Genomic DNA, 19,018 nt, shown 5'->3' with positions numbered 1-19,018 from the left:
AGAGGGAACAAAAGAGTCTTGGTGTCATTTGTCCCCCACTTGTTCTAAATTAATCGGGGCCTTAAATGGCTCACAGATCTGGGGAAGGAATGAGATGCTTCAAGGCAGAAGTTCTCTCTCTCTCTCTCTCTCTCTCTCTCTCTCTCTCTCCGTACTGAAAACTCTGATTTCAAGGAACACATTTCAAGGAACCATGGGCCACGCAAGCAGACTCTTCTCAAACTGGCCCAGTCACCAAAATCCCTGTCCTACCACCACACTTCATGAAAACCCAGCCATCTACCATACAATACAGGTGTGGTTTGTTTGTGAGCAGTACCTGAGCTGGGGTACCATCCCAAGGCAGCATGGTGAGCAACGGGTGTCACTCAAGTAAACTTTTCTTCTTGAATTACCAGCTTGGCTTTAGTTTTCAGAGCAGAAGGGAATGGAAAATCCCTGCCACACTCCTCCTAAAGCAGGTCTGCGTCTATCTACAGAACCTACAGGTTTTTCTGCTAAATGGGGATTATACAACTCTGCCTCAAACTGCTGGACATATTTTTTAGCTGATTTTTCGCCCACCCCCTTGTCTGCGCCCCTAGTGGGGGCCCACCGCACCACCCCCTAGCTACAGCCCTGGCTGGATCCTGAGCTAGTCCTGCTACCATTGTGTGATGGAAACAGTCCGAATCCAAGCATGTCCACTGTGCAAGCTTGTGAGCTGGTGTAGCAAATCAGCATTCCCTGCCCTCTCAAGCAGGGTCTAAGGTCTTTGAAAGACGGCATTTCCTCATATAAACCTATCTGAGTTCTGAGACCTTTGGGAGAGACCCTTCTCTCAGTCCCACAACCCTCACAGGCAGGGCCGGCTCTGTGATGAGGCAGAGTGAGGCAGTTAATATAATGACGATGATGCTTAAGCCCTGTTGCTGCTGGCTCTCAGTTTCAACTGCTTTGTCCCCACCCTTATTTCTGCTGCCTGGGAGACTACTCTCCCCGCATGCGCTGGCTCCCCCCTTCCCTCCCTACAGACAATGTTGGGCAAGTCGAACCAGCTGACTGTGGAAACTCTCATTAGCCACACAGAGCTATCAAAAAGTGAGGGTGACAAATTTGCAAAAGGACTAAGGGAACAAGAACTCCCCAAAGTAATAGCATTCTTCAGCTTTAATAACTGCCGCTTATTCATAATTGATCAGAACTGCGTAAGATACTGCGCAACACTTGACATCTTCTCAAGAAACTATACACTAATTATGGTAATGTGAAGATGCTGAAGTCAGCAAATTAGCCCCCCCAGCTCATTTATATGCACAAGACTTGTGATTAACATACTTTGCAAATCTTTTCTGCCGTGGACCCCAGTAAATGACTTGCAACCCAAGATCTAAGCTAGGGGTGCTCTGATGCCCACACAAACTTAAAATGGCTGCAGCTACGACATGAAGTGTTGATAAGGATTCCTTGCAGTCTCTGCTTACAGTTTTTCATCAAGTAGGACTCAAGCCTGCTGCTATCTGCATAGTCCCCATTCTTACGGACACTAAAGTGTGAAGGAATGGAGGGAACTGCCTTTCTGTGCAATATATGCACACACAAAAGATAAGCATCTCACATAAAAGTAATGTTGCATAACTTTCTTGTGCTTTGAGGGAAAGAACTGACAGAAAAACTATTTTGATTTCACTTCTGCTGATCCAGGCCTGGTTTCTTTTGAATGGGTCGTGTCCTATGCTCCTATGGTATGTTTCTTTCTTTAGGGAAGCTTTTAATGTTTAACAGACCACTGTATTAAAATACAGTGGTACCTCAGGTTACATACAATTCAGGTTACAGAAGCTTCAGGTTACAGACTTTGCTAACCCATAAATAGTAACTCGGGTTAAGAACTTTGCTTCAGGATGAGAACAGAAATCGTGCAGCAGCAGCGGCAGCGGAAGGCCCCATTAGCTAAAGTGGTACCTCAGCTTAAGAACAGTTTCAGGTTAAGAACGGACCTCCAGAACGAATTAAGTTCTTTACCTGAGGTACCACTGTATTTTGTTGGAAGTCACCCAGAGTGGCTGGGTAATAATAATAATAATAATAATAATAATAATAATAATGCTGTCTTCTCATTTGTTTTAACCTTGTACAGTGGATTATTCTGTTTCCATGAACTGTAAAGAAATAACCAAGCTAAGGCTGTCTTTCTCTAGAAGGAGTTTGGAGTTTGGATCCCATGAATACGTAGATAGCAGAGCTTTTTAAACCGAGGTATCCAGTCAAGGAATATCCATTTAAAACTGGCTTTGCAGACCTTTTAAGCAAAGGTCTGATTTTACAAGATTATTTCATACACTTCTTTAGAATACATGAAATGCAGGATATCATATATAAACAAATGCCCTAAGTAACATGGTCGTACTTGGGTACCTTGCTGTCAATTGCTTTGCGGAAAGGGAGGAAACTGGTTTTCCGGGACTGGGGGAAGAGGTTAGAGGTTCCGGCCATAATCCTGCTCTCCTAATGTCCAACAACAAGCCCTTGTCCCAGTCAACTCACAACAGAAGCAGGGAAAGAGCAACGTGTTGTTTGTGACCGGGAAATCCAGGACTCTGTCATAGAGAACTTGGGGAACTGGGTGAAGGTTTGAGGCATCACTGAAGAGTCTCAGTGGCAAGGAGGTTGAGTGGTTAGACCAGGTACCTGTGGCAGCTCCTTCCCTCAGATCCTGTCCTTCACATGCAGTTCAGCAGCGAGGGCGGATTTTGGCCCACATGATGTGTAAAATGTCTACTTACTTGCACTGCTGATCAATTTCACCATTTTAAGACACTTGTCTTTATTCAGGTTTATATTCCCCTTCTTTCTACATCATTGTCTCTTCCTTCCCCCCAACCCTCCAACACTACCAGTTAATCCTACAAGCAGCCACTGTTTTCTAAGGGGCACAAAAAAGGAAAACAAACAAATATCCTATCCTTTTGGTCTTAGAAATTAGGCCAAAGATCAGAAAGCCTGGAATTCATTTTTGCTATTATTATCTGTTCTGTTTTCAGCACTCTAGAGCTTATTCCAGTCCTGCCCCACTTCAACGAGCAGCTAAAGACTTCACAAAGAAAGTAAAGAATCGAAGTTATTTTAATCCTATGCAAATTTTGAGTGATTAAATGAAACTGGTAGGTAATGTAATTTATGCTTATGTTTGCTGTTAGGTTGGTTTGCTTGTGTAGGCTGTGAAGCAGGCAATGTAAGCTGTTTTGAGGATTCATGGGAAAGCTGAAGAGGCCATGAAATTATAAAGTCTAAATTTGCGCAGCAGAAACTAGGCAGAAGGCTTGCTTTGATCTGACAGTTTCACATTAGCTTTGGAATCAAAGGGAAATCCCTGCAGAGAATGAAAGCATGCTAGGAATTCCAAAAGCGGAGACCAATTGTGAATCTTAGGCAGGCCTGGGGAAGGGACAGGTGTCAGAGCAGCTGCCAATCACCTGATGTCAATCTTGTCGCAACTAGAACTGGTGTGAAGTCAAGCCACAGCTGCAAAAGAAGGCTTGGGAGAACTCAAGAGTGTGAAGGAAGATGTCAGGTGGGGACTCTGAGTTGGAAACTGCCTGGTGAGCCTGATCAGTGCCTGGGTGGAAGGCTCTTCATCACTGCATTTAATGCATTTGTTTTATAAAATTTATATGCCACTTCATTGTAAAAAACCAAACAAACCTCCAAGTGTCTTTGCATCACAAACCCCCAATTTCTGAACCAGGTCTGCCAAAAATTCACATTTTGGTCCTTGCCAAAGCTTGTCCTTGGCTCTGCCTACGGACCAGGAATTCTCAGTCACAAGCTCACATCCTTAATTGCAGCCAAAAGTGCAACTTTTTTTTAAGATTACTGAAAAGAAGTGGAGAGATGAAGCACTTGCAGAACAGCATTGACGGTCAACAGGATTTTTTAAAAATTCTAAATGATTTGGGGAACTTTTCACTTTTAATTTTGGGTCATTTGCAGTTCTGAAAATCTATATATTTTAACTGGATCGTCTTGTTGATGTATTGCAATTTATAATGAAATGGCTATTGGCCATAAACAATAAAAGTCTGACTGACTGAAGCAGTTGCAGCTCCTCTCCATTTTATCCTTATGTTCTTTTCTCCCCACAGGGTGGCTGGATTCAAAAGAAGACGGAAGTTGATCAGAAGACAACAAAAGCCGTTGAAATTTGCTCTTCCATTTAACAATACAGGTGCAGGAGCCCTGTGTGATTTTACAACTGACCACCCAATGGCTACAGGGTGATAGGGCAAGTAAAAGAAAAAGTGGATGCCATAGACTATAATGCACTGTAGCTTTCTGAGAAGACTGCCCGAAAGACAGACATATTGAGGTCTTCTTGCTGAAAAGCTTTTAGTGTGCTTGTATTTTCTGTCAAGTAACTTTTAAAATCAAAAGTTAGTATCTGAAGTTGGTATCTGAAGAAGTATGCATGCACACGAAAGCTTATATCCAGAACAAATTTAGTTGGTCTCTAGGGTGCTACTGGACAATTGTTTAATTTATTTTAAAATCAAAGTTTGCTTTCAATTGGAAACTCGGTTTGTCCAGAGAGACTATCTTATGGCTTCTAGGAATACTACTGCATAGAAATGGTGAAATGAATAGTTGACAAACTGGGACATTTCCTAGGAAACCACTCTACTGCTTGTTAGGAAAAGTATCTCTCTCAAGTTTTGAACTGGATTTCATGTACAGATAATCTAGTCAATATAATAAATATATTTATTTATTAGGTCTGCAATATTGAGTTAAACATTTTAAAAGGTCCCCTGGATTAATCAGGCGACAATCTGGCTTTTTTTTTTTTTTTATTAACAAAATGACTTTTTATAGCAGATGTACACAAATTTTGAGAGGCCCTTTAAGGAGTGGCATTGCCTCTTCTCTGCTGTACAAGACAGAATGTCTCTTCTAAGACGGTGCTTGCTGTGGCCTGGGTATGCATTGGGTAAAAACAAAGTATGTTTCTCCTCTTCCTCAGAACTCATATGCACACACATTTAATTAATTTAAGCCATTTTTTCTGTAACAAACAGCATGCTATTCTTTGCTGCAGCAACAGGTTATCATAGCACCTGGGCACATATATGCCCAATATTCGCCTGGATGCAAATTAAGTGAGCAAAGGTCTTGCATCTCACAAGTCAGTGTCACTTTAGGTGGCTAATCGAAACAGCTAAGTAGTGCCATATGCCACGGGGCATTAGAGCAGCTTACCTACAAGGCAAGAGAAAAAATAGACCCCAAGTCCAAATAAGGAAAGGCTGGCCACTGAGGTCACAAGGCATTACCGTGGTGTTTGTGTGTGATTAAGGAGTTTGTCAAGGTGGATTCACAGACTAGGGAACAGCAAGCAGTAGCTCCAGGGCCAAATCAACCAACCAACCAACACAATCACTTCTTTTTCTCAGATCTGCTAAGACAATGAAATGGTTGGGTTGATGAGTAGGACTTAGATGGTGGCAAACTCTTAAAAAAGTATTAACCGTGGCTAGAAACAGGTGGGCAGATTCTTCTAAAGAAGACCTTCCTGGACCCTGGTGATTTCACCAGCTATCACTGAATTGCAAATCTCCTTTTCTTGGCTCAAAGTGTGTAGATGTGAGGCTCCAGGTATCTTGAATGACGTTCCTTTTCAGGAGCCATTTTTATCTGCCTTCTTCTAGGTAGATTGGGAACTGAAGTGGCTTTGGTCAGCCACTGGTCAAACAGTAATAGGAGAGTGACAGAAGGCATGTGTCCATTCCCTGACACCTGACATCAGCATATAATCAGCCACAATATTTTTCAGAAATGCCTGTCTGGTTTGGGTACACTGCTTTATACTTATTCCTACCTGATGATCATTTGCAGAATGTTGGGCTGGGTGGCTGCAGTTTGGCAGGGGCAGCTATGCTACAGTGCTCCACATACTTCTGCACTGCCCCCCAGGCTACCTATCAATTATATGAAACTACTGAAAGAAGTCATCAGAGGAGCTGGAGGTAGATTTCATTATGGAGATAACACCCATCTCTCTCTCTCTCACATGTGGTCCAGATGTAATCATGGATACTCTGTGCAGATGCCTAGAGTTAGTAACAGCCTAGATGAGAGCTAAGAAACTGAAGTTCAACCCCAAAACAGATTTGCTGCTAATATTATCAATCTAGGAAAGTAGTATTCAGCCTATTCCTTATGGGGACCACCCCCTCTTAAAGACTAGGCGTATTGACAACTACTGCCCTGTCACAAATCCCCTCCCCCCCTTTTGGGCAAAGTACTTGAAAAGGTCATGCTGACACAGCTGCAGGCTTAAAGGGGAGTGAAGGGATAGCGTAGATGTAACCCTGTGACTCTTAATAAATCTGTCATTGGCTTTTGATACAATCGATTATGATATCCTTCTAGGTTGTCTATGGAAGATGGGATTTGGGTGGCACTGTTATACAGAGCTTCCTATCTTATCTCCAATGATGGTTACAGCACTGGCTGAGTGCTTCTCAGTCCCCTGGGTCTTGAGCTATGGGATACTACAAGGTGCTATGCCATCTCCAATGCTACTGAACACTACATGAAGCTGCTAGGAGTGGTCACTAAGATATCTGGCACGAGGTGGCATCAGTACACCAATGATACCCAACACTGTTTCTCTGAAACATCTGAATTGCGGATGGATGAGAAGATGACTGGATGCAGCAGTGGGCATAAAAAAAAACACGTGTGTAAATCCTGGCAAGATGGAGGCTTTGCGGATGTTTCCTGCCTCTGAAAATTTGGTAAGTTGCTTGCCTTGGATGGGGTCACATCCAAGGAGCAGGTGTGTAATCTGAGGGCACTTCTGGATCCACCCATCCCTGCATGCACAGGTGTCTGTGATGGCTAGGAGTGCCTTTTACCAACTGTTCCTGGATTGGGACAGCTTGGCCACCGTTGTCCATACATTCGTAGCGCTGCAGTTGGACCACTGCCATCTGCTCTATGTGGGGCTGCCCTTCAGGTTGGTGAAGAGACTGTAGCTGGTGCTGAATGCAGTGGCCAGGTTGCTTGTGGGAACCTGCATATAACATCTTGCTTCTGGGAGTTCCACTGGTTGGCAATTTCAGAATAAGAGCATGTGGCCTGTCTAGTCAAGCAGGACCTGAACGCAACAGCCCTCTCCTGCCTAAGGTTTCCAGCTGCTGGTATTCAGAAGTGTATAGTTTCTGACCATGGAAGCCGAGTAGAGCCATCGGAGTGAGCAGCCACTAATTGTCTTCTCTGCTACCAGACTAAGATAAAGGTGCTGGTACTAACATATAAGGCCCAGTACAGCTCAGGATCAAGTTAATTTAGAGACTGTGTTATCCATTATTTATCCAGCAGGTCACTGCAGTCTGCAGAAGAGCTTCTCCTACAAGTTCCAAAAGATCAGAAGCCCATTCTATGGCAACTCAAAACAGGGCTTTTGGCATGGCTACCTGTTCTGTGGAACAGCATTCCTGTCGAGATTTGACAAGTGACCACTACTTGCACTTTCCAGAAACGGTTTGATACATTTCTTTTCATGGTGTGGTTTGCCACCTAGATGAATGGGTCTCTGCCATCGCTGTCTATTTTTTTTTTTTTTAAATATCTGCTGATTTTTATTGCACCTGACCTTGAGAGACTTGCATAAAGAGGATGAGTAAATTCATGCTGCTCCTCCTCCAGGCTCAATTAAAGGTGCTGTTTTTGGCCTTCAAAATCCTAAACATCCTGGGATTTGGGTTCCCAAGGGACTGCACTATTCCACACAAGCCTGCCCCACCAACCATTGGAGGCCCTTCGCCCCTGAATTCAGCGCCCAGGAGAGTGGCTAAAAAAGAGAAGGCCTTTTTGTGTGTGTGGGGGGGTGCAATTTAGAGTTCCTCCTTCCTTTCCCAGACCACCACTCCTCTGCTTTCAACTGAACGCCACCCCCACCCCCGTGTTTCTAGTCAAAAATATTTTTAAAAGTCTTTTGAGGTTTCATTTCACACATGTGCATATAACATTTAGTAAGGCCCAGATTAAGATTATAGTCGTAACTTGGTCTGCTTCTCTCTTTTTTCTTCTTCAAATGCCAACATCAATAATGGTTAAACCTTAGTGATAATATAGGGAACTCTGGCATTTTTTACTTGTATTTTTTTTTTAATGGCAGGGATTCCTTCAGTAAATCTCTCTCCCCGTGATTTATTTCTAGCTACAAATATATTTAACAACCCACTTCAAGTGTTTCTCTCCCCGCCCCCCCAAATCATCAAGACACATGCAGTTTTTCCTGTTCCATAAACAAACCGCCCTCCCCTGGGAAAGGAGAAACTACACCTCCTTTCTCAACAAGCAAAGCAAGCAGGAGACATAATAGCCAGCGGAAGAAGAAGGGCTCCCTAGATCTTAACAGTCACTGCCATTGAGAATGAAATGAGTATGAGAGAAAGCTATGTATGTCAGCACTAACAGAAGGGCTAGAAGCATGAAAAACCTGGAAGTTTCCTCTCATATGAAAATCAGACCAAGAATTCAAACTGTGTTGTGCCTTGTAAAATCTGAGCCAGAAGTGATTGTTTGCAGTGTTAGCTGTGTTGGCTGTTGTGGGAAAAATTCCTGGTGCCTGCCTGCCTGTGTGCGTGGGGGATGTGCAAGACCGTACCTGTTCCAGGTGGCGTTGGAGCAGGCCCGTCGCTGCTGGGTCCCCCGCTCATCCAAGGATGCCGGCTCTCTCTTGCCCAGGTCACTGAGGCTGGGCGAACTCATGAACTTCAACCTGCGAAGAGTCCTCATGGTCAAATGTGTTGTTTTGTGCGTGGCAGCTAGAGAAACACCATCCTTTCTACAACACACACACACGCAGCTGGAGCAGCAGCTTCTCCGTTTGCTGTTCAAAAATGAAACTTAAAAAAACAAAACAAAAAACAAAGAAGAGAGAACCAGTCTCTACAGAACACACCTCTGCCAGCAAGAAAACAAACCTTTAATCAGATCAACTCTGACGTCATAAATTGTGGTTAATAATTTCTCCAGGCTTTTTTTTTTTTAAAGCTGAACTTCTCATTGCTGTCCTTTACATATTAAGGGGCCCTTTAAACCGGAAGGTTGTGCAAAACTTTTTCTCATCCCCATTGTAAAAAAACACCTGAGAATCTCATTCCGCATGCATGTTCCACCTGCCATAGTAAAAGCTTCACTGAATTCTCAAGAGTTCCCCCCCCCCTTCTCTTGTAACCGGAGCCAATAAGGGAGGGGGAAGCAGCCCACTAAGGGTGACGTATGGAGGAGGTTGCATAGGGAAGTTTCGTAACCACCGATTCTTTGCCACATTACAACACACAAACTCTCTCTCTCTCTCTCTCTGTGTGTGTGTCTTTCACCAGGGCAAATAACAAATCTGCTTGTCTAAGAGGTTTCTTAAGCTGAAAGCACAAGATAAGCCTCGTGGGCAAAACAGGAGGTCTGTTTAAGGAGATGTGGGTGCTTTTGAAAAAGCATTTCAAAGATGTCCTGCAGTGCTGGTTGCTGGGGGCGCTTCCACCTCATAACAGCTTCAAAGGCGAAGTTTTACAAGGGGGCGGGGGGGCATATTTGGTCTCTAAAACACCACAACCTGGAGAAACAGACAGAGATGACTCAGCTTGAAATTTTAAAAAGTGGGAGGAGCTCAGCAGCATAGATGACAGAGCAAAGCCGTTTGCAGTTGAAATAGCCTAACGAGAGCTTCTGCTCTTACTCTAAGGCAGGGGTCAGCAACCTTTTGCAGTCGTGGGCTGGTCCACTGTCCCTCAGACCATGTGGGGGGCCAGACTATATTTTTTTTTGGGGGGGGGGAAATGAACGAATTCCTATGCCCCACAAATAATCCAGAGATGCATTTTCAATAAAAGGGCACATTCTACTCCTGTAAAAACACGCTGATTCCCGGACTGTCCGCAGGCCGGATTGAGAAGGCAATTGGGCCAAATCCAGCCCCCGAGCCTTAGGTTGCCTAGCCCTGCTCAAAGGCAGGCCGTGTATCCACCCAAAGTGGGAATTTAAGTATCCTGGCATCCTGAGATTTTCCATTCTCTTGTAAAAATATTCTTCAACTCTCTAGGTACACTGAAGAGAACCTATAGGCAGTTATCTGGTCACAATACTCCCCTAACCCCAAATCACAAAAGAAATGCACAGCATTAGGGGCCCCTCTGCTCCCAAACCACTCACGTTGAACAGATCTCTTGCAAGAACAGTTTATTTTGGTAGGTAAGTGCCAAAAACATCTGCACCTGCCTCTCAGCCCTGATTTGCATGTTACAGTTTAACAAACACATCATATGTCAACCTTGTGCTTTTGCGGTAAACTCCAGTTGTCTAATCTACTCAATTTACTATACAGTGTCTAATGCTTATAATAATGATATTAATCACTATGAACAAACACCCCATAACATGTAAAGAAGCTACTGGGATTTACTTCAAACAAAAACAAAACCATAATTTATAATCTAGAAACAAATGCAAACAACTGAACGAAGGAGCCCCCAAAGGAGAGCCCATAATAAGTGGGGTTGTTAGGGGAGGCTAACCTGTGCCTTTGGAAGATGCAGGAGGGGAGAAGGAAGGGAATTTAAGTTTCATGTTCAAACCTCTCCACCCCAAGATGGACTTCACTGAACATGATTTTGAGTGGGCACATTGAGCACTACCTGCCAGGCCAAAGAATGTGCGCCCCAAACCCTGCGCCATTACATGTTTTGTGAGATTCACAAAAATGGATTGAGATTCCCGCACTGCAGGAGGTGGACTCGATGATCCTTGGGGGTCCCTTCTAACTACATGATTCTATGAAATTCTAGGATTCCATAAAAGGAGATCTGGCAGTGGCCTCGCTCATTAAGGAACATTACGTATAATATACAAAATCCCAGAAACTCTTGAGAAAGTGCAATATGTTTAGAAGGAAAGGACCTACTAGAGATGGGGCTTCCCATTTTAGCTATGCTTGGCAAATAGACAAAGGATGTACTGTATTTTCTGCTGTTTGGATTGATTTTATTAAATGCACTAATCAAAGTCACAACACCAGATCATATCTGTCTGTGATCATATATGGCGGAGAGAGAACAAATGACATGCAAATGTGACCAATGGGCTCAAAGACAGCATAAATACCCCTGGAGACTAACAATAAAACGCTTCAGTAAAAAACAAACATACAAAAACAAAAAACCATTTTGCAAACTGCAGTACAATAAAGAACATTAACAAAGCAAACAGTGACTGGTCTCTCGTGCGTCATTATTCCAGTATTTGACTGGAAAGAAGTGGTATCCATTGAAATCAGGTTAGCGATAATACTGCCCCTCCAAAACCCAGCGTGGGTAGTTGAGAGGTGATGAACTCTCAAGAAGTATTTATGAAAGTTAGAAACGGAAACCACACCATGTCAAATATAGCCTGGCTCCTTGCTTTCCACATATCATGTGCTAATATTTCCATGAGAGCAAGACACAAAACATGCTTAAACCAACTTGCAACTAAAAAACAAAACAGAGGACATTTCCCAGCCTCTAGCTTTTGCTAATCTGCCTACAACCCCTAGTGGTGCAGCAAGAAAACTGCTGGCACATTTGCAAAGCTAAGCAGGCTCTGGTGAAGTTTCAGATTAGATGAGGGACCGTGTGTTGAGATCTCAGAGTCCTGCAAGTTCCCAGGGGTTCCAGGAACTTACCCTGAGCTTGGTTTCCATGGATTGAGTTTGCTGTGTGATATACAGTGGTACCTCTGGTTAAGTATTTAATTTGTTCCAGAGGTCCGTTCTTAACCTGAAACTGTTCTTAACCCGAAGCACCACTTTAGCTAATGGGGCCTCCTGCTGTTGCTGCGCCGCCGGAGCATGATTTCTGTTCTTATCCTGAAGCAAAGTTCTTAACCCAAGGTACTATTTCGGGGTTAGCGGAGTCTGTAACCTGAAGCGTCTGTAACCTGAAGCGTCTGTAACCTGAGGTAGCGCTATATGGGTTATGTGAGTTAATGATATATGGTCTATTTATTCAAATGTACCATCTAGCTTATTTACTCATCTAGACCACCTGGGTCTACAATTGAGGGGCTCACATAATACCCCAAGAGGGTCTTGCTGCTCCCACAGCCACAGCCTTGGATCCCAGCAAGAATCAGGCATGACTCTGTTTCCCAGCTGCCCAGCCTGCAGTTCTGCCCAGCCTGCTTCTAGCTTCACACACAACCCTGCTTTTGTTTTTCTAACTAGCAGACCGTTATTCTCTGGTACAGAGCCACTTCCTTTGTTACATTAATGACCCACACTTTGAAGGCCATTATGGTCCTTGACTGGCTAATGCAGCAATTGAATACCTGCTGGATCCACAAATTCACAACACCAAGTTTTTTATGGACAAGGTTGGGGCAAGTGAAAATATAGAAAGGAGAGCTAAAGGGGCTGCTTTTGGGACCACCTGGTTAGTTAATTTAGAAAAATTATCTCAGAATTGTGCCAGATGCTATTGAATATGACTGTTGGTGATTTCCAAGGTCTGCAGAGTGAGAGACAGATCTGGGAGAAATGTTTTCTGATTCAACCTGAGAAAGGAACTCTTTGGCACTGTGTACCATACAACACAATCTCAGCACCACTGAAGCCTCTCTGAAACTAATTTGCTGTTGGTGCTTCACTCTGGCAGAATTAAGTCATGCTAACCCATCCCTGGGACGCAGGTGGCGCTGTGGGTAAAACCTCAGCGCCTAGGACTTGCCAATCGCATGGTCGGCGGTTCGAATCCCCGCGGCAGGGTGCGCTCCTGTCATTCGGTCCCAGCGCCTGCCAACCTAGCAGTTCGAAAGCACCTTCGGGTGCAAGTAGATAAATAGGGACCGCTTACTAGCGGGAAGGTAAACGGTGTTCCGTGTGCTGCGCTGGCTCGCCAGAGCAGCGATGTCACGCTGGCCACGTGACCCGGAAGTGTCTGCGGACAGCACTGGCTCCCGGCCTATAGAGTGAGATGAGTGCACAACCCTAGAGTGTGGCAAGACTGGCCCGTACGGGCAGGGGTACCTTTACCTTTACCCCATCCCTATCACCTGCATGCTTAGAGGAAGATGAATAAAATGAATCTGGATCTTGGGAAGACAACGGGTGCTGTGGGTAGATGGTTCCTCTGCCTGTTTTGGACAGAGCTATACTCCCTCTAAAGGAGCAGTGACATATCTTGGGGGTAGTCCTGGATTCATCCTTGTCTGCCATTGCATTCAGGCATGGCTCCAGGCCACTTCCAATGCAGATGTTATGGAGAAACGGCTGCAGGTCATCAGCGTAACTGGGTCCTTCTGGACAGAAAGAAGAACAAGAGACATTCCAGTTCAATTTGAGGTTTGCTTGAGGAGCACACACTTCCTGGGCTCTAAAGACATGGAGGTGGGGGTGGCAGTGCTCACGTGACCCCCAGTGCCCTTCCATGACATCAATAAGCAGTGAGGGGCTTAAGGAGGTGAATCCACACCTTTCCCCTCATTTCCTGTTTTTCTTCTCCAACTGACGCAACACCCCAAGGCTCCTGGAGCATGCTCAGTTCTTCCTGGGTTCTTTGGGGGGGAGGTGCCCCACTTTGGTTTGTCAACGTTTGGTGTTTCTGCATACCTCAGGCCCTAAGCGGTCATCCTCCTGCATCTTTCTCCTGCCCACTGGGCGCCTTCAAAATTCCACCTCACAGGGAGGGAAATGTGCATGCTTGGCTCTCATTGAGCTTTCAGTTTTTTTCTTTATCGTTTTCTGCCAAGTATGCAGAAATCCCTGCCTAGTCTGGTCCCGTTTCACTGCCTTGATGACAGGTACAGGACCACCAAGTTTGCTATTAGAAGGGATGGTGATAAGGAAGAAGATGATTTAACACTTCACAAACTCTGTCCAATGTGCAGATACTTTTAAACTGATGTATAAGATCAGGGAAAGTTCATCTAATAACAACTGATAATGAAACAGTTGAAACTCCCTGCTCACCTCTCTGCTGTGTAAATTGTTCCTTAGCTTGCCTACCTTGCAGAATGTTAATTGGCTCTCTGAACAGGGCGACCTTGAAGTATCAGCTGAAGAACCACAGAACTGTCTCCTATGCTTATATATGGTGCGGGGCCTGGTATTGCCTGGGAAATCAGAGCTGTGGGTTGTTCAGAACTTTACTTTCCCACAGCCCTATTTTACAACTCAAGATTCTTCCTCTTAACTGTCTTGATTTTAAAAACCACACACACAAGTACCCACACGGCAAGATAAAGATAGGCCACGAAAATGGCCTGCCAGAAGGGGATGGAGCCAGCACTTTGGGAGGGAGAATAAAAGGAGTCATTTCAGAGAGAGGATTCTGATGGGGAGATGGTTTAAGAGAGAGCAGGAGGGAGAGAAAGAGAGTTGGTCCTGGTCTCTGTGTGTGTAACATCCACCCTGGGGCAAATATCTACAGCTAGAGAAAGGAGTCTCTGAGCTTACATAGGAAGACAGTGTTGAGTGTCTTGGGAGAGCATTCAGACAGGAGTTTGAACCAGGAGAAGGAGAAGCTGTGAGGAGATGGTCTCCTTGGGTCTCCTTCCAGTCAGGAGGGGAGAGATCTTCCAGAAAGAGAAGACTCCCAAACCAGGAAAAAGGGGTGCATGGGGACCCCCTGGGTCTGTTAGACTGCCAGAGGTATCTCAGGAGTATGACTGGTCAAAGGCTGGGAAACAGACAGAAAGAACCACCTCCTTGTTTAAGAACCAAAGTATTAAGCTGTAACACCTACACAACAACTAAGTTTAGGAACTGAAGTGAAAGAAGTGGAAATAAACTGAGCATTTACCATCTAGTCTAGAAACCTGCAACATCTAACTGAGGAGTAATAACTGAATTAAAGCAGCTGACATTTAAAAGAAGCTGTGCATTTATTACCTTGTTTAGAAGCCTGTATCATCCACTAGATTAAGTATAATTATTAATAAGTTAACAGTTTCCTGAAAGAACATTATCTCCTGACACATCCTTTGTTTTATCAACTTCGTTCTGTAAACTAAATCTTTCTTTATTGGTTCAGCTCCCGCCTGAGTCTTCAAGGATCTAAGTTTAACCCCATAGAAAAACCAAGATATGTCTTGTGGTGGTTATACAGGGTCTACAGAGAGGGGATCTGCCTCCCTCCCTCCCTTTGAGAGAGAGGAGGAAAGGGGAATCGGCGAGAGCTGCCTCTTCCCTCTCCACGCTTTTCTGCTGGTTGGAGGGTCAGGGCATGGTCCCAATTGTGGCCGCAAACAGGACATCAACATTTACATTTAACGTTTGCAAGCCTGTTTGCAGAATATGGGATGGTGGTAAAAAGCAGCCACGCCTGAAGTCCCCTTTTTATCCTTTGAGCTTCCTGTTATCTCGTTTTCAGCAACCTCCTATGCAAGACCTCTGCTGCTATGTGGTCTTCAGCGCATGAAGGAAATGTAACCCTAACACCTACACACACTTGAAAAGGACACGCCATTCTTGGCACATCCTGTCCTTTTGCTTCCAGGAAAAATGTCTCCTTATTTTGTTTTCAAGTATGAGCAATCTGGAGTGCATGTACACTTGTGGCTTTAAAGGAAGATGAGAGCAGTTCTTAGGGGAGAGGGCTATGGCTGGCTACCAGCTGTGATGGCTCTGCTCTGCCTCCACAGTTTGAGGCAGCCATGTTTCTGAATCCCTGTGGCTGGAAACCACAGGAGGGGAAGAGTGCTGCTCTTGTGCTCAGATCCTGCCTGCTGGTCTGGTCAGCCACCGTGAGCACAGGATGCTGGACTAGGTGGGCCATGGGCCTGACCAGCAGGCTCTTGTGTTCTTGTGCTCATGATCTCCAGATATCAGGTTTAGGGTTTTCTTGTGGAAATGCCTCCCTCTACTGGAAGGATGGCTTTGAAGCAACTGAGGCCCACACCTTTCAACATGAGAAATGATATACACTTGAATTGTTATAGGCTCTCAGCACCAAGAAAATGAAGAGTACATTTTAATGTATCTTGAGAGCATACTGAGTGTATGAGTCTTCTGGGCCAGATTCAACTAATGTGATGTGTCAGCAGAAGGCAGTGCAAGGACTCCCGCTAGGGCAGAATGAGACCCTGTCATCATATAACACCTCAACTCAAGAGATCTGAACTGGATGCCCATTTGATAACAGGCCAAGTCGAAGGCGTATATAAAGCAACCAGTTTACGTGAGGGATTGCCTTACCTCAGACATGCCCACTTGAGCACTTTAACAGAAACATGGAATCACAGAGTTGGGCTCCACTGGTCATCTGGCCCAAGCCCCGGCAATGCAAAAAACTGGCACACTTACAGGTGCCACATAATATTCATTCCATGCTTGTAGGAAGTCAATATTTTAATGTAGCAGCATCTGCACTTCGGAACTTACTGCTTATTGACATCAGGCAGGAACCTCCTATGCGCTGGTTCCGCCCATACTGGTCACAGACATCGCTTCCGAGCATGCCCATGCAGTCATATGGAGTTTCGTGCTAGCTACTGTTGATTTTAATCACCTTTTGAATATTTTAAATATCTGCTTTTATCAATAATTTTTTTTCATATTAAGCAGTATAAATTTTGGACACCCACCCACTTTATATGTAAATTTATAGGCCTCTTAACCCGCCATATGACCCTCAAAGAAGCTTAAAATAAAAGCAACCATAAACACAATTTTGATGCAGCAGTATCACAGAAAAAGAGCTACGGTTTAGAAAATAAAACTCACTACTGAGAATGCAGAAACCCGCGAATTGAGCGGATGAGACAAATGTTGGTTGAACGGTAAAGAGGGCGCTTTCTGCATGTGCTCTAGAGGGAAGTGAGGGGCAGATGGGGGTCATCTACCTGGGGAGGTGGCCCATCTAGGAGAAGGAAAACTCATCCTAAACCTCTGCTACCTTGTGGCCATACTCATTCATGAGAGAAAGGCTTCAGGAGTAAACCCCGAGAGGAAATCCATACCCACTGCCTTGTGGGACATCTTTGGGAGAAGAAAAGGCTAAGGAGTAAACGTAACACAAATCCCAGAAACTCCTGCCACCAAGATGGTGCCAAAAGCCTTGCACTGCTTTCCTTTGAACCATATCAGCAGCAAGGCCAAGTGTGTGTGTCATCTGGGCAGCCCAGGACCTCCAGACACACTGCCCAGGCTTGTGCCCCAGGGAGGTCACTTTGGTGCTGCAATCACAGTGATTCTGGAGGCACACTCCATTGTGTCTGAGATGAACAACGTCAGGACAGGACACCCAGTCAGGCCTTCCACCTTATGTCTCTTCTCCCCTCCCTCATGGCTCCCTGCCCCCATCCCAGTGCACAGGCTTCTCCCACAAGACCCTCACTTTCTCCCCCTCCCCAGGCTGCAAAATGTCCCAGAGCCACACTCCAAAGGTCTCCCATTTCTCTTGCTCCTGAGCCTAGTGAAACATTAACAAATGTAATGGTTCCTGTTGTGGAAGCCAGAAAGGGGGGGGGGGGGAGAGAATCTGATAGGGTGGCAAGCAATCCCAGTAACTCCCCACCCCCTCTGCAGATGGCAAAAAGGAAGCCCCGGAGCCTGCAGAGCAGTGCAGGAAGAGAGAGAGAAGTCTCACATCGCCTAGGTAACCAGGCAACTCTCTATCTTTCTGCGCTGTGTCGCAGCAAAGTATGAGGTGGAGGGGGAGAAACAAAACAGCATTGACGCGCATATGCCACATCAGTTGTGGAAAGCACGCATGTGTAGATTGGTGCCCTTCTTTTTAAAACGCACAAAAGAGACCAAGAACTGGGGTTCTCGCTTGAGTGTATCTAAGAAGGGAAAATAGCAAACTGTATGCACGTATTTTTTAGAGGACAACCATTTCAGTATTATCCAGAGCACAGGGTCAAACACGCTGCCCCTTGTGTCCCTCGAAAGCCCCGTCTCCCCATGCCCTGCAAGAGGAAGGGAGCCTTCTCTGAGCACAGAGCCCCTCGGGATTTGGGCTGCAGCACCCACACCAAACATCCAGAACACTATCAAGCACCTCACAGAGCTACCACTTCCAGAGGGGTTTAACAATCAATCTCTCTTCCTATGGAACTCCGGGGATTGAGGGCTCTCCTAACAACTTTCAGCAGCCACAACCAACTACAGTTCCCAGAGTTATTTGAGGGAAGCCATGGCTGTTAAAGTGGCATAATAATGGGTGTACTTTTCGCTCCATAAGACACACCTTTTCCCTCTTAAAATCTAAGGGGAAATGTCTGTGCGTCTTATGGAGCGAATGTGTGGTCCCTGGGGCTGGGGGGGGGGGACCCGGGCTTCCCCTGCCAGCCCCACAAGCCCTGGGGAGGCTTCGCGCGGCTATCCCTGGCTTTTGCGGGAGGTGGGGGAAGGAACAGAGCAAGGCTCTCTCACTTCCCCCACCTCCCGCAAAAGCCCCCAAGAGCTGTGCTCCCTTTAAAGAGCTGCACGGAGTGTGTGTGTGGCGCTTGGGGGCTTTTCCCCGAGGAGGGAGAAGGGCAGCCCGTCAGTGACGGGCTGCCCTTCTCCCTCCTCGGGGAAAAGCCTGCAAGCGCCGCACACACACGCCTCACGGCTCATGAAAGGGAGCGCTGAGCAGAGCCTGGGATGCATACAGGCTCTGCTTAGCGCTCCCTTTAAATAATTTTTTTTAAATTGAATTCCCACCCCCCCAAAAAAAGTAGGTGCGCCTTATGGTCAGGTGCACCTTATGGAGCGAAAAATATGGTATCTCTTACTGTGAGAATACCATTTTAGCTTAGAAGTTTTCCAGCTAGGGTCCGGGCAACCGTTGGAAACTTACAGGGATTTCTTAATTAAAATATCAGTAATGGCAAGTGAAACTCCCTTATAATTACAATTTTATTATTTATACCCCACCAATCTGGCTGGGTTTCCCCAGCGTTGAAGAGTTTCACCTGGCAAGCTAAAACACATGCACTGATCGAACAATTGTAATAGTGTGACAATGAATTCCGCCCTTTGAGAACAGGTTGTAGATTGCCACAGTTTAGA

At 45.4% G+C, this 19,018-nt stretch overlaps 1 protein-coding gene across 5 annotated transcripts in view; it reads right to left on the bottom strand.

Annotated features, from left to right (window-relative positions):
* The window catches only part of LOC114596873 (proline-rich protein 5), a 119,097-nt gene that overhangs the window by 77,600 nt on the left and 22,479 nt on the right, over positions 1 to 19,018 (bottom strand). For 4 of the 5 annotated variants that reach the window (XM_077930777.1, XM_028728696.2, XM_028728698.2 and 1 more), the window contains exon 3: positions 8,654 to 8,894. In XM_077930777.1, coding sequence (XP_077786903.1) covers positions 8,654 to 8,784 — 131 coding nt within the window. In that variant the 5' untranslated portion in view covers positions 8,785 to 8,894. The remainder of the gene's footprint in view (positions 1 to 8,653; positions 8,895 to 19,018) is intronic. The other variant, XM_028728700.2, reaches the window with a different exon arrangement.

This window comes from Podarcis muralis, chromosome 6 (assembly GCF_964188315.1).
Source record: "Podarcis muralis chromosome 6, rPodMur119.hap1.1, whole genome shotgun sequence".
Lineage (NCBI taxonomy): Eukaryota > Metazoa > Chordata > Lepidosauria > Squamata > Lacertidae > Podarcis > Podarcis muralis.
This window is presented reverse-complemented; position numbering and strand designations above follow the sequence as displayed.